At 48.3% G+C, this 19,892-nt stretch overlaps 1 protein-coding gene across 2 annotated transcripts; it reads right to left on the bottom strand.

Moving 5' to 3' along the window:
* Positions 1–10,525: 10,525 nt before the first annotated feature.
* On the bottom strand, positions 10,526–16,991 carry KLF10 (KLF transcription factor 10). Of its 2 annotated transcripts, none has more exons than XM_081258078.1 (4): positions 16,812–16,991; positions 13,403–13,636; positions 12,386–13,298; positions 10,526–12,097 (listed from the first exon to the last, which is right to left on the bottom strand). In XM_081258078.1, the coding sequence occupies exons 1-4, from the start codon at positions 16,845–16,847 to the stop codon at positions 11,838–11,840; spliced, it is 1,443 nt and encodes a 480-aa protein (XP_081114204.1). In that variant the 5' UTR covers positions 16,848–16,991; the 3' UTR covers positions 10,526–11,837. The 2 variants fall into 2 exon arrangements, with proteins under 2 accessions (XP_081114204.1, XP_081114205.1); XM_081258079.1 differs by lacking the exon at positions 16,812–16,991 and adding an exon at positions 14,756–14,872.
* Positions 16,992–19,892: the final 2,901 nt, after the last annotated feature.

Genomic DNA, 19,892 nt, shown 5'->3' on the forward strand with positions numbered 1-19,892 from the left:
TCCCCCGAGCTTCTGCCGCCCTCTCTGCAGGCCTTACGGGCCTCATTCCTACCTCTGCTCTGCCTTGGTTGCTCCGCTGGCTCCCCTCCATCCTCTGACACCCTCTGGGAGGAACCCTCTCCCGCCGCCTGGCTGGGCCTTCAGACAGCGTGTGCCAGCAGTGTCCACACCTCAACTTCCGCTCCTGAGGCAGGCCATCCTCAGGGGAGCAGGTCTTCAGGACCTTTTCTCCAGGCAGATCAAAAGCAGAAGGGGACTTTGATGAGCCCGGTTTCTGGAAATAAACAGGGAGCACAGGGGTTCAAACGGCCCCCAGGGACTACCTTGGGAGCGGACACGGGGCTGGAGTCAGGAGCATAGGGCAGGAAAACCAGTAACAGATCTCACTGGTAACTGCCACAAACCAGTCTAGGATACTAAGCATGCCAGGGGGTCTTTTTTTTTTTTTAAGATTTTTTTGATGTGGACCATTTTTTAAGTCTTTATTGAATTTGTTGCAATATTGCTTCTGTTTTATGTTTTGGTTTTTTGGCCACGAGGCATGTGGGATCTTAGCTCCCTGACCAGGGGTCAAACTCACTCCCCCTGTACTGGAAGGCGAAGTCTTAACCACTGGACCACCAGGGAAGTCCCAGGAGGTCACGTTTTATCAGTCAAATCCAATCTATCAAGCTTCTTACCGAGGTGGGGAAAAGCCTGAAGTCAATGCTTTTGGAGGCTCCCTTCACTCATTCTGTGCAAGAAACCTTGGCGCTTACTTAGTTCAGATGAAAACAGGTGAGCCGTCTATGTGATGCCTATGCTGAGTGCTGGTCAGCAAACTCGGCAGTTGCTCCTGGAGGGTCCCAGTTCCTCCAAGGGGACACCCCACACACACCCTAGAAACTTTGGCCCATTGGCCTCAAGTATCAAAACTCCAGTTTGGGGCCTGTCTTTCCCAGCAATCCCACAACCTCGACCATCCCAAGACAAAATAGCACATCATCACTTAATGGGCTTAGAAGTTCTAAACTGGCAACCACCACAATAAAAAAATGTATAAAAGATCTAGATTTCCGGCTTCTTTGAAAAATTAGAATACTGGGCAAAGTACATGAGGAATCTCTTTGTATTATTTCCTATAATTGTATGTGAATCTATAATTATCTCAAGAAACATTTCGATTAAAAAATGTGAAAAAAACCCCAAAACTATTCCACAAAATTGTCTTCCCACACAGCAACATTAGCACCTTGGCCATCTCTGCTCATTTCCTATACATGAGACTTGTTTCCTTTATAGGATCTACCCAACTCTTCGTGTAGACATTTGGGTTTGAGACCCTGGACTCACTCTTCCAAAAGAATCTTAAGGTTAAAGAAAGTATGGTTTTCAGGGTGGCCGACACACCCTCCCTATATGTTACTTCCTCCCCGGGGAAGAGAGCCTGGATGTCAGGAATGCAGGGATCCAGCAGCCTTCCTTGGATCCCTGACTTCTCCATGGGCTCAGGTCTTTCCTTATGTGGGCATCCGTCTGCTGCTCACTAGTCAATTGCATGGAAAGCCTGTCCTTTGAGTCTGTCTCAGGAGACAGCAAAGACCAGGAGTCCCAGGCAGTGGTCAGACCAAAACGAGCAGGGATAGAGGGGTACGGGATGTGCAGGAGAGGAAAGAAGGTGGGGTCCCCAGCGCCCAGAAGCTGGCCCTGGGAATCCTGGGGAGGAAACCCAGGTTTAGTAATCAGACCCTGTTCTGGGTTGAATTGTAACCCTCTCCCACACAAACCCAGTTCACATGTCCTAACCCCTAGGACTGTGAATGTGACCTGACTTGGAAATAGGGTTGTTGGAAAGGTAATAGTTAAGATAGGTCATTCCGGTAAGCCCTATTCCAGTATGACTGATGTATTTATAAAAGGGGGAAATTTGGACACAGAGACACACACACAGGGAGAATGCCATGTGATGATGAAGGCAGAAATGGGGAGATGCTTCTATAACCCAAGGAACACCAAAGATGGCCAGCAAACTAGCAGAAGCGAGGGGAGAGGCCTGGAACTGATTCTCCTTCACAGCCTTCGTTAGCAACCAATCCTGCCAACACCTTGACCTCAGACATCTGGTCTCCAGAACTGTGAGACAATACATTTCTGTTGTTTCAGCCACCCAGTCCATGGTACTTTGTTACAGCAGCCCTGGCAAACAAATACAGACTAATCCCAAGTAGTTCTGGGATGGGCCCTTCCCCTTTCCTGCCCTGAAATGACCTTTAAAAGTGAACAAGATGGTCTATGTTCAATGGAGAGGAAAGAGATATTTCTAGACAAGAGAAGTAATGCGAGCAGAAACAGGCATTGACAGGAGGCTATTGCAATGTGGGGGAGGTGGGAGTTAAGATAATAATGCTAACTAACTTTTCTCCAGCACCTCCTGTGTCAAACATCCTTAAAACAAGGTGGTTTGAGGTAAGTATTAGTATCATGCTCATTTTACACGTGAGAAAATTGTGGCTCAGAGAAGTTAAACAGTATGCCCAAGATCTGGTAAGGGGGGGAAGCCATGATTTGAACCTAGAATCAGAATAGCTTCTTTGTAACTTTTCCAAGCAGAGGCAAGAGGAATTGATACCTTAAGGCTCACCCTGCTCTTCTAGTTGGCCTGGGATCCCTCTGGTAGTTTAGCTGGGGGGTGCTGGGCTGAGCCTCCTAGGACTAGTCTGACCTGAAGCAGTTCCTGCCTGTTAAACCCATCCCACACATGGCCACTGGGCAGATTCAGTGTTAAACCAGCCAAACCAGAAGAGAGGATCCAGGGCCAGGGCCAAGTTCTTACACCATGTCTCTCCTGCAGCGACTGCTGGTTGCTGCAGAGGCCACCCAGAGTGCCTACAACACTGGCCAAGAAACGCAGGGTGGTTTGAGCATGGCCACACTGACACCCATTGAAAAGGATTTACTTCACAGCTGCCAAAGAAAGCCTGAAAACAAACCCAAACAATCCAAAACATTTATGTTCAGAAAAAACAGTCAAAGACCTCTTTATCCAACCCACAGGCCTAGGGAGAAGAAGTCGGCCAGGTTTAGCTCATCGTATGTGATAGTCAGGGACTCAGCTGTCTTGTCAAACCTTGAAGTCTTTATGATCAAACAGCACAGATGTCACTCCAAAAACTGCCTATGACATCCTTCATTAGAACCCCCTTTTTGGTCCCTTAAGGCAGAATTCCCAAATAGGTTAATCTTATACCCAGACAGGATCCTTGTGGCTGGGGCATTTGAAATGCAGATATCATCACTCTCATAAACACTTAAATGTCATGTTCACGATGTGCCAGGCAATCCTAGTGCTTTATATATGCCAATTCATTTCATCCCCATACTTAATCCTAACTGGCTTTAAACCACATAGCCAGTAAATGGTGGAACTAGGATCTGAAAACCAACAGTCCAGAGCTCATGCTTTTAACCACCATACCACACTGCCTTCTGAAAATATTTAGGGAAGGAGATCAACATTTTACCCTTTGAGCATTTGTGATATCCTCACCATCAAAACCAGGCATAAGGCAGCTGTGGCCAGCCCCATGCTCTTTCTTTCCTACTCCTTAAAGCCGTTAAGGACAAAATGCTGGGAGATACCTGCCCACCTTTCCCTGATTCCTTCAGCATCTCCCAGAGGATTCTAGCCTCAGTCTTCCTTCCTACACACATGATGCTTCAGGTGAAAGGAGTAGTGTACCCCTATTAAACACTTGTGAATCTCAAAATTAAGGAATTACTTCCAGAAGGTCTAGTGAGTTATCTAAGACAGCATCATCACAGTGGCTCATCACCTTTGCTTGTTTTCCATCAGTGCAACCAGGATGATGGTGCTATGTGAAGGGAGAGGGCTAAGGGGCTTGCTACTCTGTCCAGGTAGACAACGTAGACACCACCAAGCACCGTGCAGCAATGCCTCCTTGTTCAGGATCCAGGACCTGGAACTTGGCTGCTCTTAGTTATGCAAATATAAGACACTCACTGTTATGGGGGAAGAAGTGTCTCAGGTCTTTTGGTCCTTTAAAGTCATCCCCCTTAACACGATATATAGAAGTGGTCCCTGGAGGGAGGTGAATAAATTCACTTGGAGCAAAGCAGTCTCAGGAAACAAAAGTGATAGTATCAGCCAGTATACCTTTATAAGTCAAGGTTATGCCGCAGCAACAAACAATCCCCCAAATCACAATGTCTTAAAACTACAGAGGTTTAGTTCTTACTCATGCTCCTTGTCATACTCTTTCCAGAGCTAAGGTTGACTAGCTGAAATATTGCTGGTCCCCACAGTAGAAGGAAAGAGAGCTCTATAGGGCTGAACACTGTCAGTTAAATACTCTGGACCAGAAGTGACACGTCATTTCCATTCCAAGCCATTGAGCAGGCTGGACCCCACCCTGCCACAAGGGAGAAATCCAATGCTACCATGTGTCTGAAAAGCAGAGAGCCTGAAATATTGGAAGAACTACAGGGATGGGGACCAGGTTCCCTTTCTGTTTGAAAACCATTGTGATTTGAACCACACTGACAATGAATAGAATGGATGTGACGAATAGCATAAGGAGGCCTCATGGCTACGTTATATCCACAACCAGCAAGGCTGACTACAGCCTTGACTAAATTTTCCTGGTTGAACTAAATTTAAATTGGAGATGAGGGGGCTTCCCTGGTGGCGCAGTGGTTGAGAGTCCACCTGCCCATGCAGGGGACACGGGTTCATGCCCCGGTACGGGAAGATCCCACGTGCCACGGAGCAGCTAGGCCCGTGAGCCATGGCCGCTGAGCCTGCGCGTCCAGAGCCTGTGCTCTGCGACTGGAGAGGCCACAACAGTGAGAGGCCCGCATAATGAAAAAAAAAAAATTATCATGTGACTCTGTTTACTTACATTCCCTTTAAAGCTGTAAAACACTTATTAAATCTTAAGAATGGCTTCTTGGGGCTTCCCTGGTGGCGCAGTGGTTGAGAGTCCGCCTGCCGATGCAGGGGACACGGGTTCATGCCCCGGTCCGGGAAGATCCCACGTGCCGCGGAGTGGCTGGGCCCGTGAGCCATGGCCACTGAACCTGCGTGTCCGGAGCCTGTGCTCTGCAACGGGAGAGGCCACAACAGTGAGTAGGCCTGCGTACCGCAAAAAAAAAAAAAAAAATTGGAGATGAGAATATATAATCCCTTAGAAAAAATCAAATTGAACAAATCTAAACATGGATAACAAAAGACCATCATGATGCCTATTCTGTTCACATTATTGTTGGGATCAGGGAGAGGATTCTGAATCTGATCTATGTCCTTTGTCACAAATAATGCTTGCAGGTATGTAATGAAGGAAAACTTTCTTTAGGATAAAGGGTATTCCATGACTAAGAAATACCTGAGTGCACAATTGAAAAATATGTCTCCTGAATGGCTAGGAATCACACACTGCACTGGGCATGATGTCACTGCACCGTGTGATATGCGGTAGGCCTTCAAAGTATTTACCTCTCATAGGAAATTTACCAGATACTAGAAATAGAAACTTAAGACTAGTTTAGAAAATACTGCTATAAGTGTATTAAGATGGACCAATATAGACTGACATATGTTGACCAATATTATGGGCAATACTATTTGTATATATATATATAATACATAGGCAGTATTATTGTGTCACTTCAAAATTCATACATTGAAGTCCTAATTCCCAGTACCTCCTCAGAATGTGACTGTACTTGAAAATAGAATCTTTAAAGAGTGAATTAAGGTTAAATGAGGTCATTGGAGTGGGCCCTAATCTGACTGGTGTCCTTAAAAGGAGAGGAGATTAGGACACAGACAGACACAGAGGGAAGACCATGTGAAGACACAAGGAGAAGGGGGCCATCTACAAGCCAAGGAGCAGGACCTCAGAAGAAATCAACCCCACCAACACGTTGATCTCAGACCTCTAGCCTCCAGAACTGTGAACAATTTTGTGAACGTTTGCAGTTTGACCTTCGTCCCTAACAGGAATCACATTATGACCATTTCTAACTGACATCAGATTGCTAGCCCCACCTCTAGGGGCCTTTTCTGTCTTAATGACTGATCTGAGTGTGATAGTGCAATCCCCATCACTGGTATTGGAGTAGTCCACCTAGCATTTGTTTGCTTGTTTTTCTCAGTTTTCAGATCTAATTCTACCTTGGGAAGCAAGTCAGATAAGCATTATAATCCCCATTTTATAGATAATGAAACTGAACCATGAAATAGTCAAACTGTTTAGCTCATAATTACAGTCAGTTCAGTGCACAGGCTCCATGACCCCAGAAGTTTCCTTTCCCAAGGCCACACTGTTTTACTTTGTCCCTGGGTAATAAACACTCAATACTTTTTCTGTGTGTGTGTGGCCGCGCTGCCAGCATGCGGGATCTTAGTTGCCCGACCAGGGATTGAACCCGGGCCCCCTGCAGTGGAAGCTCAGAGTCCTAACCACTGAATCACCAGGGAATTCCCCAGTAAACACTCAATACTGGGACTTCCCTGGTGGTCCAGTGGGTAAGACTCCACTCTCCCAATGCAGGGGGCCCAGGTTTGATCCCTGGTTGGGGAACTAGATCCCACATGCACGCCACACCTAGGAGTCCACATGCAGCAACTAAGACCTGGTGCAGCATGCATGCATGCATGCATGCATAAATACTTAAAACAGAACAAAACAAAAAACACTCAACACTTATCTGTTCAAACTAAAAGGATGCCTTTTGGAAACTGATATTCAAGGTCCAGATAATCTAATTATAGAAATAGGAAACTGCTTCTACCCCAGCCTACCCTACACTTCATGTTATTTCTTAGCTTTTCATTTTCTTCCTTGAATCTCATTCAGATTTTTCCCAACCCAAGCAGTGCCTCCACTGACTAGTGGCTAAACTTAGAATTAAAAATTATTTCAAGGAAATCAAAGAAAGATAAGGTGTCACTTTCTTATATTTTGGGGTACTCCCCCCCTTTTAGCATCCCACTGCCAAGCTGGTCAATCAAGTTCAAACTGGGATTGTTGGCATCCATTGAGTACAGCACCATGAGTTTCTAAATCTCTGTCAAGATTAGGACGCCAACGGGCAGGGGAAGCTTAAAACAGCCTCATGTATCTGGCCCTATTTAGTTTTATTCCTTCCACTGTTGGGGGGGAAAAGTCAGCTGGACATCTCCAGAAGATACAGCAGTGAGCAATATCCACAGGCTGCTTATCCTTGGGGAGTTTTACAGACATTTAGCAATTTCAGTAAAGGGTAATGATTATTATGATAGCAGAAATGTCAAGGTAAAAGGGCAGGGAAACATTTCCAGCAGACAAAACAGCATATGTGACAGCTCAGAGCTTGGACAGGATGTAGAGAATAAGGTGGGGGTGGGTTGGGAGACTAGGAGCAGCTGAATGGTGCAGGGTCTTCTAGGTCTTCTTGGGACACTTCAGCAGCCACTGGTCACACCTGAAATGTGGTGAGTCCCAATTGAGAGGTGCTATAAGCATAGGATATATACTGGATTTCAAAGATTAGTACAAAAAAAGATGTGATGTATCTCATTAACAGTTTTATATTGATTATATGCTGAAATGATAATATTATGGGTTAAATAAAAACATTTAATTGCTTTTTCTGTTTTTATTTTCTGATGTAGCTCCTAGAAAATTTCAAATTCCCTATGTGGCTCACATTCTATTTCTCTCCGAGAGCACTGTTCTAGACCATGTTAGGAAATCTAGACTTCATCTTGAGAGCATTGGGAAGGGTCTGAAGCATTTTAAACAGGGAAGTGACATGGTCAGATCTGCATTTTCAAAAGACTCTGCGGTAAGGAGAGAGGGTGGTGGGGAGACAAGACCCGAGGCAGAGAGACCAGTTACAGGGGCTGCTGCAGTTGGCCAAGCGGGAGAGGGTGGATTAGACAGGGTAGTAGCAATGCAGGTAGAGACAACGTTTTAAAAGTCTGATTACTAATACCAAACAGCTCTCATTCCAGTGAGAAATGATAGGTTGAACTGTATGAAATTTCCATCTTTGTCAATCAAAAATGGTTGAGGGCTTCCCTGGTGGCGCAGTGGTTGAGAGTCCGCCTGCTGATGCAGGGGACACGGGTTCGTGCCCCGGTCCGGGAAGATCCCACATGCCGCGGGGCGGCTGGGCCCGTGAGCCATGGCCGCCGAGCCTGCGCGTCCGGAGCCTGTGCTCCGCAAAGGGAGAGGCCACGACAGTGAGAGGTCTGCATACCGCAAAAAAAAAAAAAAAGGTTGAATATTGAAGGAGCTAATAAGGGCTAAAGTTGGAATAGTTGAGTCACGAAATAAGAATAGTATTGTATTATAACCCAAATAATGACATAAATGTCCATGAGTCCATACTGACATAAAAAACGGAATAAATAAATAAATGGGGGAGAAGTAACAACTCTTTCTTATAGAAAATTCAAATGAATAAATAATGGAGGAAATAGGAAATCACCATTAGCATATCACAGTAATAACTGCCTCAGGCAAGATCCACTTAAGGATATTAAATGAGTGGGAAAAAGTTGAAATAGGTTATTTGTGTAGTCTTAAAGTATCTCCATCCAAATATTTAATAAAGCAAGAAATAGTCAATTTACAGTGGAAAATTCCAGCAGATATCACCACCTTAGCCATGTGACGAAAGTTAACATCTCCCATAATACAGAATGACATCCCATATTCCTTGATATCATGCACTGAGGACATTATCACTCTGTGGTATCTTCCCAGTTAATGCATAACCTCAATCTAATCATGAAAAAACATCAGACAAACCCAAACTGAGGGGCAGAAATAACTGACAAGTACTCTTCCAAAGAGATGAGAGAAGACTGAGGCATAACCACAGATTGGAGGAGACTGCGGAGATTGACAACTAAATGCAATTTGAGACCCTGGATTAGGTCCCGTAATAGCAAGAAGACAGTAGAAAAACCAGTGAAACCCAAGTAAGGTCTGTACTTTAGCTAGTAATATTGTACTGAGTTAATTTCTTCATTTTCTTAAATGTTCTTTGGCTATGGAAGATGTTATCAAAAGGGGAAGCTAGATGAAGGGTATATGGCAACTATTTTTGCAACTTTCTCTAAGTCTACAATTATCGAAAAAGAATTAACTGTTAAGAGAGCTGAGTATCAGCAATTTCATATAGTTCAACTTAATATATAAATCAGACAAGAAACAACCAAAACTGACATGCTAAAACTACACTAAAACCACATTATCATAACATGCTACAAATGTACTTGTTTGGGGGACAACTTTTGCATCAAGATCAGAGCCTGCATCAACATTCAACTCATATATAATACTCTATTCAAATGATTTACAAGATTTCTAAGAAAAAGTGTCAGGTGTCAACTAGGACTGGGAAGAACACAGCAATGGGTGGCACAGTTTCACTGGCTTTGTCATGACAAGGGACTGGGCTTTGGAACAGGCAGAGATTACTTCAGCCACCTTCCTTTATTCCCACTTCTGAAGACCTGCCACCATGAGGAACTCTAGGGGTTAGGATGGTCCAGGTCCCAACACAGAAACTACAGAATGGCAAGGTCCCCTCCAGCATGTGTGCTGTGCTTAGGTGGTGTACGTTTCCAAGAAAAGGATCAGCAGGTACATGGATGGCTCAGGATGCCTGTCCTATAGCTGGTGCCAAGTGAGCGCACCGCCCTTTACCATGGCACTCAACAGCTGGACACCGTGGAAGATGTTCTCTCATGACAAGGTTATCTCAGAGCAAATTAAAATACTAATCTCCAAAATTATATGCCATACACTAAGTAGCATTTACAGCTCCTAGTTCTACTGGCGAGTGACTAGCAAGTATTTCTCTTCAGAGGTGGATTAGCTTTCAGGCAGCTTAAGTACTAGTATGTTTATTGCATTTACAGTATCACTTAATGGTCTGAGTTAACCTAACTTCTAGAAGTATTTTACTCTTTAATAGGTCAGGCTTCTTTTCATTTCACAGCAGTCATTACTGTAATTACTCATGTGGTGTTCCCTTTAACTCAGTGCTACTTAAGGTTTTGCTGAGAGCCAGAACTATATTTTAACTCTACGTCATCAAAACATACAAAAATGTTTTAAAAAGGTAGATATCTGGCCTTGCTTTGTGTGTGTGTGTTTTAGATTTTATTTTATTATTATTTTTTTTGGCTGTGCCACATGGCTTGCAGGATATTAGTTCTTGGACCAGGGATCGAACCTGGGCCCCTGAATGAGAGTGCCAAGTCCTAACCACTGGACCACCAGGGAATTCCCTGGCCTTGCTTTGCATACTCTCTAAATTGATTACTCATGTTAAAGATATACTCCTACAGTTCTAAATTTGAATGAGGCCCTTCGAGAAATTCAGACCGTAAGTCTTTGGAGAGCACCACAGTGATCAATGTCAAGGTCAGAGTGAGAATGGTTTTCAACAAATACAATCAACCAATTATATATATACCAAAGGAAATTCTTTATTGTAAACAAGATATAAAGTACAACAAAAGAAATATTGTGCAAATTGTAAATCACAAGGATTTTTTTTATTAAAAGAAAATTATTTTTTGTTTTCCAAGGGTCCAAAGTTTTGATGGCAGGAATCTACACCCAATATAGAGAAAAATGTTAAATGGAAAGACATAATGACATTTTTCACTATATATTTTAAACAACTGACTTTTGTTTCACCACAGTATATATCATCCACTATACAAAACAGAATATAACAGAAACACTGTTAACAAAAGTGAATGTCCTAATTATTTTTCTACCTATCTACTTCCACATTCCCCCCCCTCAAAAAAAACTCCTATAAATTAACAGGACATTTGTCCACTTGTGAATAATGTTCACTCACTTTCTAATTCAATAAAGCACATGTTATATCCTCATAACATAAGGGTACTTTACTGATGACCTAAGCCATCTTTTTGAAGGAGTTATCTAAAATCCTTAATATCCCTTCTTTACAATATGTTTTCGTCTTCAATTTTTTTTCAAAACAAAGTGCAGTGTATTTTAGAGTCTACGGAAAACACATTGGTATACAATTTTCAAATCTACACAGGGAACTGCAGCCAACTAAGGTTCAAAGCATAATAAAATGCCTAGTTATAGTCATTTGTTAAACTTTTAAAACAAAAACGCAAAAAAAAAAACCCTGAAGCTACACTTCAAAGCAATTAAATTAATGAGGATTCCAATTCTTTGGGACCTCTTCAGCAATATACAGTTGCTCAATTCCAAACATCAGCAACTAGTGTAAAAATGCTAGTTCTAGATATATTTAACAACTACGTCCACGAAGTTGAATGGAAAGACTAAGAATAGTAAACAAGATAACTCTAGGAAAGGATAATAATATTCGCGATAATACAAATCAATTTTACATCTCCATCTCTGTACCGTAATGTTTACTTCCAGTCTCTACACTCTTGAAACCAGTGCTTTTGAAGAATCACATTGAAAAGTTGGTCTCAAGTATAAATGGTGAAAGTAAAGTAATAAATTGTGCACACAAATTCAAAATCTGTGCTACCTGTGGTTGGGCTGACCTCACCTGAAACCTTCAAAAGATACTGAAAGGAATAAAAACTTTCTCATCTCTCTTACGTGGTAAGAAATGAGTCCTGCCACTCTTTGAGCTGCCTGAGGCCGTAGCACTTCTTACCATCTAACCCAGGCTGGGCCTTCTCCCCAGGCCGTGGGGCTTCTGCTTGCAGCCCGCACTGGAGGGCCACAGACTTGCAGTGGAAGCATTTTTATATCACCACTGGCTTCTGGCTGTGACCAAAGTTAGTCTGATTCTTCGCCAGCCGTCTGTCACTGTGTGGGAGCAGGGGTTGGAGGTAGGGTAATGTCATTTAACTTGCTCACTTCCATCTGCCAGTTTGGTAGCTTCTTGGCTGACAGATGGCGCCGGGCATGTTTGGTCAAATGGTCGCTCCTCATGAACCGCCGGTCACACATGGGACAGGCGAATTTCTTCTCACCTGTGTGGGTTCGTCGGTGTCTGGACAGTTCATCTGAACGGGCAAACCTCCTTTCACAACCTTTCCAGCTACAGCTAAAAGGTTTTTCTCCTGAAACAAAAAAAGTCATATTATTATTATTATGCATTTATTAAGTCGCTGTAAGTTACATATTAAATATTTAAGACACTTTATTAGATATTTAAAGAATCATCATTTGAGAAATTAAAACAAAAACACCTTGATGAAATCTTTTAGAAGAACTTGCACTGGTAAATACCATCCACTGAATTGGCTAATAAGGCAAGTTCTTTCTTAACATGCCTGGTTTACATTTGTGATCATTGCCAAAAAACTTTCATCCAAATTTCTAAGACTTAAATAAGAAATGGTTGGTACCTGTATGCGTTCTCATGTGGGCCTTCAGATGAGAACTTTTAAAGTACGTCTTGCCACATCCTGGATGGCTACAGATGTGACTTCTTATCCTTGATGAGTCAATCTGAGGAGTGACTTTTGCTGCTGAAGGAGAAAACCCTGGAGCAGGGGCAATGGGAGAGAGTCTGGTGCCATTTGGGCTCACCACTGGAGGCTTTGGGTTCTGAACAACGGGCTGGGGTACAACAAACATGACGGCGCCTTTGGGCACCTGAGTGCCCATGAATACAACAGGTGGGCAGACGGCTGGCGGCTGACTGGGTGGAGTGCTGGGGACGACTGTTGTCACAACTGGGTTGTTTGCAGGGAGGGGAACCATCTGGCAGATGACGGGCATAGGTGGCACTCCCCCTGTTGATACTGCAGGTGGAGAGACTAAGACCGACTTTTGTTGTGGGGACACGGGGACCGGCTGAGATCTACAGATTACTGTCTCTGAGGAAGGCACAGAAAAGTCATAAAGTGCAGCACTTGCTTTCTCTTCAACACCTGCTACTGTGTCTCTCTCACGTTTGGATCTGTTTGGTGACACAGCTGCACAAGGTATGTTTTTTCTTGCAGCCTCAGCATTTAGGTGGGTTCTTCTTCGAAAAGAATTGTCCTGATAGTTAAGGATGCTGGCTGCTTTCACTGGGCAAGATCGGTGGTTACACAGCTGGGCATCAGCTGTATGACGAATCACACTTGTTGCCTGAGCCTTGGGGAGTTTGGGGGCAGGTACTGGGCTCTTCTCCTCTTTGAAAGGTGCAGCAGCAACGTGAGGCTTGGCAGTATCTGACAATGATTTGAAGTGTCCAGTAGATGGCGCTGGTGCCATCAGATTTGACACTTGAGAGGGTTCAAAGTCAGAGGGACTGTAAGGTGGAGTCAAACACTAGAGCAGAGAAATACAGGCAACAGCGTGAAGAACAGTAGAGTTCATTATATAAATTATAAGAAATTCTCATTTACACTCATCTTTAAAGCAACAATACTTACAAATGCTGGGACTGTATGAAAATCAGGTGTACCAGGAAGCAGATTCTCTTCCTCTGACATATCAGACACTGGAGTAACGGGTCTGCTTTCAATGTATTTCTTAAAATCAGACTTCCAACTGCAGCTCATTGACATAAGTGCTTCTACGGCTTCAAAGTCACTTTTCTCTGCAGTCTTGTTCCAGGAATACACACTCTCTTTTGATCTTTCAGAAATCATTTCCATTCTTTCCTCCTATAAACACAAAAGATTAAATGCTATAAGCATATTGTCATCCACATGACACGCAGAGCAATGTGCAATTTTTTTTCTTTTTACAATCTGCACAATTTTTCAAAATAAAACTTGAAATAATTTTTCTCATCCCTACTCTGATGGTAACAGTGATAAAAGTCTTCCTCATTCTTCCTCTCACACTTAGGCCTGAACACTGATACCCTTGCAAAGTAAAGAGAAAGTTATTACCATTATGAGGGCCAAGACCAAAGGTATCAATGCACTTGTAACCCAAAAAAGAACTGCTTGGCTTAGAAGAAAAAAAGATTTTATATTCTTTCCAAAGTAGTCAACTGCAACAGGAGTCACACAAAATAACTGAGGGAAGGCTCTGCAAAAAAGTCATCTTTTTTCAATACTACAGGTATGGGGACCTGGTGGTCCAGTGGCTAAGGCGACGGGCTCCCAATGCCGGGGGCACGGTTTGATCTCTGGTCAGGGAACTAGATCCCACATGCATGCCTCAACTAAAGATCCTGCGTGCAGCAACTAAGACCCAGGGCAGCCAAATAAATAAACAAATGTTTTTTAAAAAATCATTAAAAGAAATACTACAGGTATGGTATGAGATCTTTTCAGGTATGAGTTCCTACTAGAAAAAAACAAAGGGCCAAAACTTTCTTTTAAAAAGGCAAAGTATAGTGGACAGAGCTGTGGTCTGTTGATTTGGGTGTGACCTTTGGAAAGAGTAATTTCAACTTCTCGTTTGTGTTCTCATTCACTGGATCTTATACTTAACACAATGGTTTGCTATGCATAACTGTGACCAGCTAATGCAATAGCACAAAAAAGAGATAATCAGAAAATTTAATATTTGACTCAAATTTGCCAAAACTGATTGTAAGGAATCTTCAATAGTCAAAATAGAATCTTATTTTAATGTTTTTAAGGAACTGCTCCTTGATAAAAATAACAGCACATACTTTGTATTTATTTGACCAACTCCTTCTATCAGGTGTTTAATGCTTCATATTAAAGTTCCTTAAACTGCACTAGAAGTTACTGCCCTCCATCTCTCCCAATTTTCCACCAATGTGATCCCATTCTTTGGTCAAAGTAGAGATTGTGTAAAAATACCGAAAAATAGTCTTTACGTGGCAAGGTATTAATCTCAACACTTGAAAAAAACGCATAAACCCTTCGTGCTGAAGCCTTAAGAAGCCATCGCTCCTGAAACATCGCTAACAATGCAATTGCATAATCGCGGACCCTTTATGTAAGCTGCAACGGACAGCGCATGTTGTGTAAAAGCCTCAAGACGCCAATGCAAAGGAAAAAAGAGAAAAGGCAGGCAGCAGGGAAGGAGAGTGTGAGCTGGGAAGGGCAGGGAGAAGTCGGGAGGGGAGGAAAGGGAGTGGGCCGCGAGAGAGGCAGGAAAGGGAAGCGCGGGCGGAGGCGCGGGAGGGGAAGGCAGACGAGGGGCGGGGGCGGACGGCGGGGGAGATCCTCGCTGGCTGGGACAGACGGATGGGGCCGCCCTAGCCTCAATGAGGCTCGCGGGTGAGTCACTGGGAACATTCCTCGCCGCTCGCACGTCCCCGCGTCCCTGCCCCCGCCATTGGCCAGCAGGCCGGGCGGCCCAGGCTGGGATTGGCTGGGCCGCGAAGGGCGGGGGCGCGGAGGAGGAGAAGGAGGGGGCGAGGCATGTGAACAAAGCGTGATCAGCGGCTGCTCCGGGCGGCGCAGGAAACCTGAACTGGGAATTGCCGCGCCGTCACCTTTCACCTACTTCCTGAGCCTGCGGGCCCCCGCCCTCGCGACGGCCCGGGGGAGGGGCCGCGGGCGCCGCCGCCAACCGCCCGGCAGTGCGCGCCCGAGCCCGCGGGGAGGGGCGGAGCCGCGGGCGCCGGGCTCCAGGAGCGCCCGCCCCTTCCAGCTCCGTGCGAGCCGCCGTTCCCTTAGGAACCGACAGCGGGGCCGGGCCTCCCTCCCGCCCCTGGCGGAGGCCGGGGCTGGGTCACTCAGGGACGAGAAGCTCCCCGGGCGCATCCGCTCCCGGCCCACCCCCGGCCTCCGCCTCAGCTGCCGGAGGAGGAGCCGGGTCCCCGCGGAAACCCGGCCCCCGCCCTCCTCCGGCTGCAGCCCCCGGGGACCCGGCCGAGCCCTCGGCGCTTCCCGCCCACGCCTCCCGCGGGATCTCAGACCACCCTGACTGTCCCCGAAGACGCGCGTCCCTCCCCGCGGTTTCCGGCAGCACCGGCCCCCGTCAGCCGCGCGTCTCCACGAGTTCCCAGACGTGCAGCCCCAACAGGCCCTGCTCCAGACGCTCGGCTCCACGGCCTGCGGCTCCCGCCCCGACACGCTGCCCCCGCGTCTCGCAGCCCGGTTCCCCCCGCCCACCTTCCCCGCCCCGCTGCTGGGTCCCGCTTCCCACCCTCCCATCTCCTGTCGCCGAGGCGGCTCCCTCCCCCCTCCAAGGCGTCCTCAGAAGGCGGCCACCTGCCCGCTCCCGAGATGGGGAGTCTCCTCCAGCCGTATTGGGGGGGCAACTCCCCGGTCCCCCTCGGCGGTCCCGGGCCCACGTGCCATTCCCCGCACCCACGCCGGGCGCCCCTCCCCCAGCCCCCGCTATCTGCTGAGCAGCCCCGTCCTGCAACCCTCCTTTCAGAGCCCCGAGATGGGGAGCCCCCTCTCCTCTCCAGCGGACACCCCGCCCCTCAAAAGCTCCTGGGCAGCCCCCTCCCACCCTGGGTCGCATTCCTTATCCAGACGGAGGCATCTCTCCCCGGCGCCAGGTGCAGGGTGGCCCCTTGTCCCCCTCCTCCTTCCACACCTCCTATTCTCACTGACAGGGCAGCAGCCCCCTCCTCACTCTTCCCGCCCCTCCAGTCATCCTCCCCCTCACCTGCTTCAAGTCTCCCAGCGGAGCTGCCCCTTCCCCTCATTACACCTTGAGCAAGACCCTCTCTCCGTTCGTCTCTAGATACCATCCTGATTCTCCTGAGCCCCTCCGCGACGCACACGCCCTCACTAATGCCCAGTCTGCAGGCGGGAAGCCCCTTCCTCTCCCACGACTCCGCTGCAGCCTCAGTCCTCAGGCGAGGCTGATGTCAGGGGCTCAGGGTTCGCGCCCCCGGGGGCCCCTCAGACTCAGCGAGGCAGAGTAGGGCAGGGGCATCCTCAGGTCACTTACTGCAGCCTGCTGGAGAGAAGCGCCGAAGTTGAGCATGGTTGGCTGCCTGGCCGCCGGCGGCGAGCTGACTGGCTGCTAGGCTGCTTGGCTGCCTGGCCACAGACGGGCGACCGGAGACACTCGACGCCGCTCCCGCCACCGCCGCGCTCCGCGCCGTCTGCCCCCTCCCCATTCAGGTAGCCGCTCCGCCTGCCCCACGCCGTGGGCGGGGGTGGGGGCGGAGCCTTCCGCCGGCCAATCAGCGACAAAGGTGTGTGAGGCTCCGGCCAATGGGCTCGCGGGGCCACGCGTGATCAGCGGCTGCCCGGCAGCGTGAAGCTTGTGTCAGTGGAGCGTGTACACAATCTCCGGCAGCGTGTTCCCTCGGCCCAGCCCGAGGGAACTCCCGCCGCCACCTGACTCAGTGACACCACCCCTACCCCTCACCCACCCCCAGCCTGCGGTCCCCTTCCCTGGCCTGGGGGGGGCGGCGCGGAGGACCTAGACCGGAGGGGCGGCAGCGGCGGCGCGCCCAGGCACTGCGGAGGGCCAGCCCCACGTGGGAGGTGGGGTGGGATGCCCGCTCCGCCCAGTCCCCTCGGCGCGAGGTCCCATCTCGGGCCGCAGCGGGGTAGGCGGGACGCGGGGTAGCCAAGCGGGGGAAGAGGCGGCTGCAAGCCAAGGGTCCGGAGCCAAGAGATTTGCATTTGGAAGCGCCGATCTCTTGCGCGTCTGGCGAGAAAGCGGAGCCCGGTGACCGACTGAGCTGCATTTCTGAAGCATATGCTGGGTTTTGCCTCGCTGAGCCGTGGGTAGCACGAGGGAGGGGCGGAGAGGGAAGGGTATCCTGTCATTGAGCGGACACCTGCTCCTGCGCCCCCCGCCCACGCCCGGCCCGCGGGAGCTGGCTCGCCCTCCTCAGCTGCACCGCCGGCAGCATTGCCCGCCCCCGTCCGCCCCGCCCATCCTTCCTCCCAGGCTGTGGAGAGAATGGTGTGGGGACTGCAGGAAGCCCCGAGAACTAGACCAATGGAATGATGGGGGGCCGTAGACCAGAGTTTTTATCTTTCCCGGGAGCCGACGCTCGGCTGCAGAATCGAGTTTTGAGCTCGGTATGAAGTTTAAAGTGCACTCCACAAGCTGTCTCAAAGGCAGACCCTACCCCCCCCCCCCGCCCCACGCCTCCACACCGGGCCAGGGCCTCCGGAAACGCCCTGCCAGGAAACTGCTGGTGGGGATGGGGCGGGGCGGGGCGGGGCGGGGTCTCCCGGGGTCACCAGGCGCCAGCCGGGGCCCGCCTGTGAGTGGGTAGCAGTGGGAATGCCCACCACGCCCGACATGGAACGCCCCGCCCCCGGGCCCGCGAAAGCACCAGCCCTCCCGCCGAAACCCCGACCTCCGACCCCGCTCAGAGGCGGTCTGCGGCCTCCGGACTGCGAGCCTATGGGTCTACTATGGCTCCCTATTGGCCCCCTTTTGGCCATTTGGTGCCCGTTCGCAGCTGCTGTTGTTGGAAAGGAGGGTGGTGATAACGCGGCTTAAAGCAAACTGGAGATTTTATCTCCTGTGGACAGGCTGAACACGGGGCAGAAACCACTGCCCCTCCCTCGAGCTTTCTCACCGCTCTGTGTAACTGAAAGGCTAATGGAAGTGTCCTTTCTTTCCCAATAATCACAAAATGAGTATAGACAAGGAATTAGGGAATTCCCTGAAGGTCCAGTGGTTAGGACTGGGCGCTTTCACTGCCATGGCCAGGGTTCAACCCCTCCTTGGGGAACTAAGACCCCAAAAGCTGTGCGGCACAGCCAAAAGAAGAAAAAAACAAGAAAGAAACAAAGGAAAGAAAGAAAGAGAAAGAACGGAAAGAAAGAAAGGCAATTAACTATTTGAGAAATAGGCCCAGGCTGGCCAACAACAGTAGTAGTAATAATAATAATACAATCAACCAGGGCCAGAGACACCCACCGACAGAGGGAAAGAGGACTCAGTGACCCCCTGTCACTGCCTCTCCCGAATCTGCTGGCTGGGCGCCGGCTCAACAGCTCAGGCAGCTCTTCCTGTCTCCCCTCCATCCCCTGCCCCGGCTTCTGTCTGCATCGGTGTCCCTCCCTGCAGGCTTCCTTCCGCCTGGGCTGTCCCATCCTGTTGATGTGAGCCTGAGGGTACTGGAGCAGCTGGTCCTGGGCACCTGCTGCAGCAAAGCAAGCTCCTGTCTGTGCCCAGCCGGCAAGCCAGCCTTCCTTCCTGTCAGGGAGCTGCCATCCTCAGAGGCCACAGTTGGCCCTCCAGGTCTGAACTGAATGTGGGCCCTGCTGGCATGGTGCCCCAGCACGCCGAGAAGCAGGGAGCATTTATGGCTTGTGGGAGTGATTCAAAACAGGAAAGAAAAGAGAAAAGGGGTAGGAGGAACAGTGTGGTGGTGGCACAATTCCTAGAGATTCAGAGAAAGATGTTACCCAGGCATCTCAGACTCAAAGTAACCAAAACTAAAGTCCTTGTTTTTACTTCTTCCCGTATGGGTTTCTCGTCTCCCATCCAGCCTTCACCATCTCCCCCAGAGCCCTGGATCCAGTTGGTCCCCAGGTCTGAGCAGTTTTGCCTCAGAAATGTCTCTCTTCCCTCACTTTCCATTTGTACCCAACTGTCACTCTAGGTCAGTCTGTCATCAATTCTTGCTTGGGTTAAACAATTTACACTCTCCTCACCCACCCCCACCCCAGCCCAGCTGGCACCCCAGTGGCAAACTCTCCACACTGAAACCAGAGTGGGTTTTTTGAAAGTCATGATCCAATCCCTACTTAAGAAATGATCCTTTGCTCCTGTTGCCTAGGAGATAAACCTCATCTCCCACCCAGATATACCCTTGCCTATGGTTACATCCTCATTCAAGAAACATTGTGTTGCTCGTTTATCCACTCCATTCAACAAACATTTGTTGAGCACCTACTATGTGTTGTAGGCACTGGGACAACAGCAATGAACAAGGCCAGGTCCCTGCTCTCAAAAGGCCTGGACGGCAAGGCAAAGACAAGTAGACTATATGTATAAATAAAAGCTCCTTCAAGATGGTAGCCATGTCATAATCATCTTTGTGGTCCAGTG

This window comes from Mesoplodon bidens (assembly GCF_964165515.1).
Source record: "Mesoplodon bidens genome assembly, chromosome: 16".
NCBI classification, from domain to species: domain Eukaryota; kingdom Metazoa; phylum Chordata; class Mammalia; order Artiodactyla; family Ziphiidae; genus Mesoplodon; species Mesoplodon bidens.